The sequence below is a fragment of the Bidens hawaiensis genome, unplaced genomic scaffold, assembly GCF_021521415.1.
Source record: "Bidens hawaiensis isolate Kalapana, Puna unplaced genomic scaffold, B.hawaiensis_p1.1 tig00039465_1, whole genome shotgun sequence".
In the NCBI taxonomy this organism is placed as follows: Eukaryota; Viridiplantae; Streptophyta; class Magnoliopsida; order Asterales; family Asteraceae; genus Bidens; species Bidens hawaiensis.
This window is the reverse complement of record NW_027496933.1, coordinates 86,634-97,112: the sequence shown is the minus strand read 5'-3', so window position 1 is coordinate 97,112 and position 10,479 is coordinate 86,634. Positions and strand designations below refer to the sequence as shown.

The following is a 10,479-nucleotide window of genomic DNA, read 5'->3' as shown; positions in this document are numbered from 1 at the left end:
TTGAGAAGATTTCAATCTTCCTTGGTCATCTTTTAGGCCCAACAAAACATTAGTTTTTTAGAAAATATCAATAGTTAGCATACGATTCTCTTTTTGTTAATTGTTTGTAAAATATTCGTAGGTAGTTTGTAATCATTCTTGTTAGTTGTGACTTTCACCTTTTAGCTAAGCAGTAGTTTAACACTTTTATATAATGAGGAAAAGAGTCTCTTCTTCATTAACACTTTTAACGTCGCAATACTCACCTTATTTGTTTACTTTTGTGCTAGAAAAATCAGTGTGAATGACGAGCAAAGCTTGAGGGGGAGCAATAGATTGTAATCATTCAATTATAGTTAATGCATAATTGTTCTTCCATATGAAACATGTTATTTAGCTTTAATGAATGCCACTGCTTAATTTGTTTAAGTTCATATACTATTTGAATTTGTAAATCAAATATGATGTCAATTACAGTGATACTAATCGGTACAAACGATTGGATCAATACTTTACTATTTCATTGATAGTGAATTGTGTCAATGAGCTTAGTTTATGATCTAGATTCCTAATAATTGGTATTAGTGCCAAGTAAATATGAATTTGATCTAATAATCAATTCAGAAACAAAGATCTAAGCTTAATTTAAAATTTCTAGTTATGGATTTCAAAAGGATCTAAATATCCACTTAAACTTTGTTGTAAATGAAAAACTAGTTGAACTGAGAATCATGTCGATTGTACAAGATCCTCACAATACTGGTTCAACCTCCAAATTACCCATGTTGGTTTGAGGTCAATACAACATTTGGGCACAACGAATGCTCCACTATCTATGCAACCAAATCACTGTTTGTTGGATTCTGTAGTTCACGTGCCTCATTTCCCTGAAACTGTTGTCCATTGGATGGAAACAAAACGATTAGGAAGGATCAATAAGATTATTTTGTTCCTGATATGCAGGAATTTGAATTGGATGCCAAAGCTCATGCTATTCTTGCCATGACAATTCCAAATGAAATTTATGGTGGATTAATTCCTCAAAATTCTGCTAAGGCTTTGTGGGATACACTGAAAGAACAATATGGTGGAACCCCACAACTCCTTGGAAATACTCGTGAAATTATCAGACAATAGTATGAAGCATTTTGTCATTTAAGAGGAGAGAGTGTAACTCAACAATATGAATGATTTACAACTATAATAAGTGAATTAAAAATGGTTGATGTTACTATTACAAACCCTGCTCTCAACAACCAATTTCTGAGGCCACTTCTAGTAAATTGGGACACCCATGCTATCATACTATAAACTCTACCAACTTTTCAAGATCTGACTCTGACTACTCTTCATGGTATGTTACTTTCCTTTGAATGACCGATAAGTCAAAAGAAGAAGTATATCGCTACTTGTAAATCAACTGATGATTTTACTATCGGATTAACACTTCTATGTCAAGAGACTATCTGTCCAAACTGCTGACCAAGGATATGACTATCACACAGTCATAACAACTGGTATTGGATTAGCAGTTGACAATAAAGTATTTGTTGTTAAAGAAAATTCTCCACATGTGTTCAACACTTCTATGTCAAGAGACTATCAGTCCAAACTGCTGACCAAGGTTATGACTATCACACAGACATAACAAATAGTATGGGATTAGCTGTTGACAATAACGTATTTGTTGTTAAAGAGAATTCTCCACATATGTTCAACAATCTCTTATTCATTATGGTAGATTTTGCAACACATAGATCCAATGGATCTGGAGGAAATGGAAATTATGAACTCATTGCCATTATTGACAGTCAAGAAAAACAAGTTATAAACTCGTTGCCATTTAAAGAAGATTTTAAGTTTTAAAATTTGTTCCTCAAAATAAAATTGTTATGACTCATGATGTTTTAATAAAAAGCAATGTTCTACACCCAAGAAGAAAGTTAACTTCAAAATTGTTGAAACACCTGTTACTATGGCCTTAAAGAACATTCCAAGTTCAAGATTTGTTTAAGTAAAAGATGCTCCTCCAACAAGGATCTTGCCATAGAAAACTGTTGTTCTAAACAACCCATCAACAGATTCACAAAGTGCTAAGATCCAAATGTTAATGGAAAATCAAAAATAGTTGATGAATTTTGTAAAGAATACTAAACAAAAAATTTATTTATCTTCTTCTAATGAGAAACCCAAGACCAACATGGCTTGGGTTAATCCTTCTAACTAATTTCCTTTATATGTGTAGAGAGCTTTCACATGTATGGAAAGTTTATGATATGTGAATAGTGGAGGCTCTAGGCACATGACAAGAAACATGGCTCTTCTCTTTGACTTCAAGAGACATGGAGGGGGAGCTGTATCCATTGAGAATGTTGAAAAAGGTAATGGTTTGGGCTCAGGTAAAGTAGAAGCAAGTTAGTTAACATTTGATAATGTTAATTTGATTGATAAATTGAAATTAACTTTATTAAGTGCGTCATAAATGTGGGATAAAAGGGTATGGTGCTTTCTTTCCTAAGAAAACATGTGAAATTGTCAATTCTAACTATTCAAAACAAATTGAAAAATTTATTGCAGGAAGTACTTTGTTAACTACAAACATGGAAATGCCTATGCTATAGACATGCGTAGGGATAATAATTAATATTCCTATTGCAACATGTTTTGTGACAGAACCGAGCCCCAATGCGGAAGAGTGTACATAAACGGTGATATATGAGCTCGTATCTAGGATCGATCTACAACATGTATTCACTCTTGAACGATCTAATGGATGGACTAGATGTATTGGAAGAGAGTATGATTTGATTAACAATAATCAATAAAGTAGCATAAACACATATATGTAATCGAAACATAAACATGATAGAAATGATAGTATGAAATCATTAGTCGAATGATTCTCATAAAGATGAACCACTCATACATACATTCATGCATACACAAGAAATATAATCCACCCTGGGAGAACTCATCCCAGGGAGGAGTCTCTCTCATAGTGATAAAACCCTAGATCTCAATCAATACACAATACACTCAATCGTTTTAGTCAAATGAATAAAACATCTATTTATATTAGTCTAGTATGGCTTGGTCTTCAAGCCATCCACCCTTGGTTGAATCCAAACAATATATTTTTCACCCACATATAAATTCGATGCGTTGGTCTAAATAATAAGACCCAACAATCTCACCCTTAGATCGATGCCATCGAATTTTCTTCCATGATTACTTCATAACCTGTTGTCTTTCATTTAAATTCTCCCCCTCACTTTAAGCAGCTTTGAACTTTAATGATCAACATCAAGTAACAAGGTTATCATAAAAGGAAATACACCCAGTGTGATCATCATATAATCTTCAATTTTCCCGTTTGTGGTGTGGATATTGAGACGGCAGAGTCCATCTGATTACGTCATCAAGATCCTCCACATCTTTGAAAATTTTGGATTATTTATCTCGATCAGCTTTTCCTTAACTTAAGTCTTTTACTAGATTTTAAGCAACCAATTTGCAATGAAATTCAAAGAATTTTACTCCCCCAATTTCGTTGCAATTATCTTTAACAAAAGTGTCTTCTAATCAAGTGCGGGTGAAAACATGAGACTTTTCAATTTCAACAATCTTTGACTTGTTCAACTCATAAAATGATCCGGAAAATCAACTATCTTGATCTTGTAAAGCTCTTGAGGAAATTGTGAATTTTTGGTGAATTTTGCCTAGTTTTTGCTCAAACATCTTCACAACTGACCAAAATACCACTCGTTGACCTGACACAGTCCACAACCGAGTTGACCAGAAAAATCACTTCCAAACAGTCAATCATACTTGGGCAAACATCTTTCATATTGAGCACATGGTCAAAAAGTCAACAGATAAACGTATATTATATCTTTTTTGCATCTTGGCTCGTTTGACTATAGAGAGTCAACTGCATCAAATATCTCAAATGTTTCTTCAAACTTTGAAATGTTTCACAAACACAAACTTTCTGTTCACGAGCACACATACTTCCCTTCACGAGCATGCTAGACCATACTAATGCTTGTGAGTAAGAAGTGTGCTTGAGAGTAAAAAGATATGCAGGGATTTGTCATGCAGGTTATCTATACGAGCACCAAGCATGCTCGTGAGCAAAAGTGTGCTCGAGTCACAAACTTGAGATTTCCCTTTATGAGCATGTATGCTTAGAATATTTTCATGCAAGAGATATGCTCGAGACAAAGTGCGCATGAAAAGATATGCTCGAATAACATCAAGATGTACTCTAGACCAAAAACTATATGTTCGGGGTTTTAAAAACTTATCTTTTCTGCATAACATACTTGTACTAGCTACAAAGTTGCATGAATGCCTCAACCGAACTTGTTTAATCTGCAACAATAATTGTCCGGGATCTGCATGTGTACCCATGAATAATTATGCCCAAACAACATCACATCTGTTCAGAAACACGCATATCGGCAGCAAAAATAAGCAGCAAAAAATTTTATGAAACTGCCCCTGCTGCATTCCCAATCTGCATCATCCGTTAACATTGCAAAATCACCGAAATTTTGTTACATAGTGCAGCAAAAATGTGCAGCAGCATCTTTCCGTATCAGCAGCACAATTTGTTCGTTAACAACACTTTTTAACAGCAATTTCAGCACTATTATCAGCCGTCTAATCAGCTCGTTAACAACACCCTTTATAACAAGAATTTTAGCACTAAATCAGCAGCATTAGCAATAAATCAGCATCAGCAGCTCGTTAGCGACATGTTTTAATCAGCAATAATCAACTCATTAACAACAAATAATCAGCTCGTTAACAGCGGATAATCAGCTCGTGCACGACAGTTTTTAACAGCACTTTCAGCATATTAATAACACGCTTTAACAACAAAAATCAGCCCCAATCTGCCCTTATAAATCATGCAGCAACAAACGCATATTGCAGAAAAAATAAACATAAAAGCAGCAAACTTATATGTGCGAATTAGCTAGCTCGAACACTCTTATCAGCATCATTTAACTGCTGAATAACCAGCAGCAACGAGTAGACACACTTTCAGCAACTGAGTTGACTGTTTGGACTCAGTACGTAGCCATCGGATTATGTATTCGTGAACTTTCATGTACTCGTGACTGAAATTAGCAGCAACAATTACCAGAATGACCTTTTTCAAATGAATCAACAACATATGTTTGAACACATAATCCAACAATTATGTACTCGATGACTAGATCTTCACATCAGATTAAGTACTCGTTACATGAAATTGAATCTGCAGATTAACTTGTGTTTATCTATTCAGCAATTGTTCGAGTATAGTATTGAAGTTAAACAAAATATTATTTATATTATAAACGTTAAGGGTCTGTTTGTAATTAGTTTAAAGTTTGTTTAGGTTAAAAGTGTCATTGTAAATAGGTTAGGGTTAGTATTGTAAATATGTTATAACCGTTTCTGATGAAACGTTGTAGGGTTTATATAACCCTCCATCTATCTTTAATTTGTATCAGACAAATAATATTAATCGGAATTCGTTTATACATCATCTTCTTGTTCTATATTCAATTCTTGTTATTATGTCAAATTTGTTTGATCACCAAAGTTTACATCAGTGGCATCAGAGCAATTTATCAATCATTCTTGGAAAGGCAATTAACATCAACAGAAATCAATCGTCGGCGGTTATTAAGAAATCGGTAAGGGACGGACAAGGAGGATTTAATAGAATTGTTGGTTTAAATCGAATCAAGAATTCAGAACAGATTAGAGCGACTTGTTTTTCATCAGATTGGCATTAACAATTGATTCGAAATTGACGAAATCGGCAATTGGTTGGGGTTGTTGATCATCAGTAATTGAAATCGGAAACGTAAGACATCATCAAAATTAAAAGGTTTGACTATTACTTTAGGATTTTTTTTCGTTTGATTAGAAATTTCATACTGGTTTGATTTGCATCGGGGATTGGAAACAACAATTGTTAGTTTGATTGCCGGCTATTTTTATTAGAATATGTGTGTGCACTTTTTGTTTGTAACTCTCAATTTGGAATTCATATTCGTTGGGATTAATAAATAGGCAGAAAGTTTAGTGTGTTGATTTATTTGTGGGTCATTGTCAAAATTGTTGTTTCTTTTTATTTACTGGGATATTATACAATTGTTTTAGTAAACAATTGTGTAAAGAATTATTAGAGGAGTAAAGGTTTTTTAGTATTTTGGTTTTGTTTTCTACAAATTCAGTATTGCATAGAAAATAAATTGATATGAAAGGAAACAGACGGTTAAGTTTTTGGTTAAGGGGAGTCGTTATCAACAGCGGAGAAGCAGGATTGATTTTCAACGGCAGAGAGGTGGGTTTGATTGTCAACAGCAGATTGGCGGGATTGGCATCAACAGTAGGCGGGTTTGATTTCAACAGCGAAGCGGGTTTGATCAGATTAGGAACCAAAAGGGTAACCAGGTTTTGTTTTTTTTTAAAAAAAAATCTTGTACAAGTATTATCATAGTTGATTATTACTTGTGGGAAGATAAGGAAAAGTTTTTAGTAGAAGGGTTTATTAGTTTGGAATAGAAAGTAGGCACGCACTATGGGGGACGAATCATCTAAAAAAGAACCAGTTGCAATTAAGGAATGAGGAACGTCAATGACTTTCCAATGTCCAATTCTAAATTCCACAAATGACACGATTTGGGCTGTAAGGATTCGAGCAATTTTTAATGTCCATGGAATTTGGGAAGTAGTGGAACCAAGTGCAGAAACAGAAGCAGAAGTGGATGAAAAGAAAAATAATATGGAAATTGCATTACTATATCAAGCACATCCAGAAAATATGGTTTTGCAAATTGCAAATCTTACTTCAGAAAAAGATATTTGGGATGCATTAAAGGTTCGACACGTGGTGGTTGATAGAGTTAAGCAAGCACGCATTGAAACACTCGAGTCAGATTTTGAATCATTAAAGATGAATGTTAACGAATCACTCGATGTTTATGCTGGAAAGATTAGTCAAATCGCATCACAAGCAAGTAGTCTTGGGCACACTTTGGATGATAAAAGATTAGTTCGAAAGCTTTTGGGGTCTGTACCAGAAAAATACATTCAGATAGTAGCAGTGATCGAACAATTTGCAAATCTTAATACGATGCCGTTCCAAGAAGCAGTTGGGAGGTTGAAGTCTTTCGAGGAACGCACTAAGAAGCAAACTAAGGAGGAAGACGTGTCAGATAAACTTCTATTCACTAAAAAAAATGAAAAGGAAATGGGCAAACACCATAAATGTGAGCATTGCGGTTGTGGGAACTCATATCGGGAGGGCTTTGGACGTTGCCAAGGAAAAGGTCGGGGGTCCGTAAGAAGTCGAGGCGATGGTCGAGTACAATAGGACAAGATTCACATAATGTGTCACAAGTGTCATGAACTTGGGCATTACAAAAATGAATGTCCAACATGGGAAAAGAAGGAGGACGCGAATCAAATCCACGAGGAGGACGAGGAACCAACTCTGTTATAAAAGATATTGAAGAATGAAGACCTCACTTAAACTATATTTAGTTTAAGGGGGAGTATTGAAGTTAAACAAAATATTATTTATATTATAAACGTTAAGGGTCTGTTTGTTATTAGTTTAAAGTATGTTTAGGTTAAAAGTGTCATTGTAAATAGGTTAGGGTTAGTATTGTAAATACGTTATAACCGTTTCTGATGAAACATTGTAGGGTTTATATACCCCTCCATCGATCTTTAATTTGTATCAGACAAATAATATTAATCGGAATTCGTTTATACATCATCTTCTTGTTCTATATTCAATTCTTGTTATTATATCAAGTTTGTTTGATCACCAAAGTTTACATCATATAGCTCCTTAACAGGCTGAAACAAAACCATAGCAGCAGCTACAAAATATCATATCAGCCAACATCTTGAATACTTATGCAGCAGCAACATCTCACTCCATATGTAAACATGTTCGAACATAGAATAACCGTTTCCCCCCAAATTTTCAACATACAAACCATAATTTCTTATATCCGAAATAAATCACTTGATACATAAAATTAATCATTGCAATCTCATCAAATCATCATGAAATCAACATTCTATCACCAATCTAGCCTCAATTTCATCAAACAATCAAGTCTTGAACATCAAATATAAACGTGTTTGACCAAAAAATGAACCGAAAACAGTACATTTAAGCGAAACTGAACCTATAAACGTGAAACTGATGTTGAAACTCCGAAATAATCATCAACTCAATCATCAATTCACATAAATCACCTTCAAATCATCAAATTTCAACAAAATACTTGCAAAAATCCACGAAAACTTTAACAAACATCAAGTTTAACGTCCATAGCGGATTCAAGAGCGAATGGAATCAAATTCAGCGGTTAGTCTGAACGATACGGTAACCCGCTCTGATACCATCTGACATAACCGAGCCCCGGTGCGGAAGCGTGTACATAAACGGTGATAAACGAACTCGGATCTAGGAACGATCTACAACATGTATTTACTCTTGAACGATCTAATGGACGGATGAGATGTATTGGTAGAGAGCATGATTTGATTAACAATAATCAATAAAGTAGTATGAACACATATATGTAATCGAAACATAAACAAGATAGAAATGGTAGTATGATATCATTAGTCGAATGATTCTCATAAAGATGAACCACTCATACATGCATACATTCATGCATACACAAGAAATATCATTCACCCTAGGAGAACTCATCCCGGGGAGGAGAATCTCTCATAGGTTATGACGTGCTTGTTGTTTGCTTTTGAAAATTTACAATGACAATAGGGATCATATAAATGAGTCCCTGTTCAAATTTGGTAATTTTTCGATAAACGGAGAATATTTGGTGAATTTATTTCCGTTTATGAGCGTTTATTTGGGAAAAATAGCTAAACATATTGAAAAATTCTGAAATTTGGATTTGGAGATTAATATGTGATTTTAAGATCACTGGTAAAGTTTGGGGATCATTGGAAATTTCTATATATGGTTTGTGCAATTATGGTTTAACCGAATCTTAACAGCCGAAAAACGTACAAAAAGGCATTTTTTCAAAAGATTTAGGTTCTGGAGATTTTTCTGGGGCTATGTAATAACATTGAGGCCATTTGTAAAAATTATCGGATTTTTTGGAGGTCGTTTGATATAAACAGGCCATTTATTACACGATTATAACCTATTAAATGAATTTTTATAAATAAATAATTAATCATAAAATTTCTGAAAATATTTTTATAAAATTCTCCATGTATTAATGTATTTTTACAAAAATTTACATAATTTATATATAAGTACATATTTAGTTATGATTATTCAAAGATTTAAATTATAATTGTTTTAACGAAACCGGCAGTTTTGTGTTTAACGGACTGACTGGTATGTCAAAATGTCAAAAGTGGTCAAATATCATATTTTTGAATGAAATTGATAAAAAGGAACTTTTTACGAGAATTCTGGACAATTCGGGTGGATTGTACGCGTTTTGTATAATCAAACCAGTGTGAAAACGGAAACGAACCCTGCGATCAAACCAGATACCGAAACCTTAAAATTCTTTCATAAATCAAATCATTTTATCAATCAATATATTTACTTAAGTTTATGTGATCTTACCTAATCCCGAAACACATAAACGATCAACTTGGCTAGGCTCGGGAAACGGTGAAACTGAGCCAAATCCAGTTTTAATCATTTCATAGTATACAACGTCACAATCTAAGACTATAATCATGTTCTAGGCCTAACAGCTATACCCAGACTAGTTATACAGCCCGATTTGGTTTAAACACTGTACTAGTATTAACAGTACGATACCGGTTATAGGAGTCAAGCTTTAATCGAGACATTCTAGTTACCGATACGTACCACCAGCTTGAACAACATTAAGGTGAGTTTCAAGTCCCCCACTTTCTAAACTGGTTTACGAACTTTTGGGGTGAAAAGCATGTTTACATATACTTATATATTTGAAAACGTGTGATGATGTGGATTACCTAAGTACTAACACTTGACAAGTCCCCACAAACATAAGTGACTAACTTCGTGCCGGTGACGTGTGGATAGTACTATCGATTTAACAAACCCAACTGACAGAGCCGGTGGGGTATGCCGGAACATGTTAACCCAGTTGCACATTGTCATTTAAACTTAATACATACTGCTATGTAGTGTTAGACATAGTACATACTTGGGGCAAAGTGGCTGTTAAATGCCAACGGGAGTGCATGGGCAGGGGTGGCCATGTGTTTTAGCTCGTTTCGGTTTCACTTGTGGCTTAGTATAATACATCATACACATACATGTATACATACACACTGTAAACTTTACGAACTCGTATACTGATTTCGTTGATACTCGTGAAACTTGAAACTCACCAACTAGACGTAGTTGACCCGTTTTAACATGCTTTTCAGGTAAAGCGAAAGTGGAATGAATTGCTTACATGCTTGGTGTTAGAAGGAGAGTTGAAT

At 34.4% G+C, this 10,479-nt stretch overlaps 1 protein-coding gene across 1 annotated transcript; it reads left to right on the top strand.

The window, feature by feature from the left end:
- The first annotated feature begins 6,622 nt into the window (after window positions 1–6,622).
- LOC143591219 (uncharacterized) lies at window positions 6,623–7,360 on the top strand. The gene has a single exon (XM_077071492.1). The coding sequence runs from the start codon at window positions 6,623–6,625 to the stop codon at window positions 7,358–7,360; it is 738 nt and encodes a 245-aa protein (XP_076927607.1).
- Window positions 7,361–10,479: the final 3,119 nt, after the last annotated feature.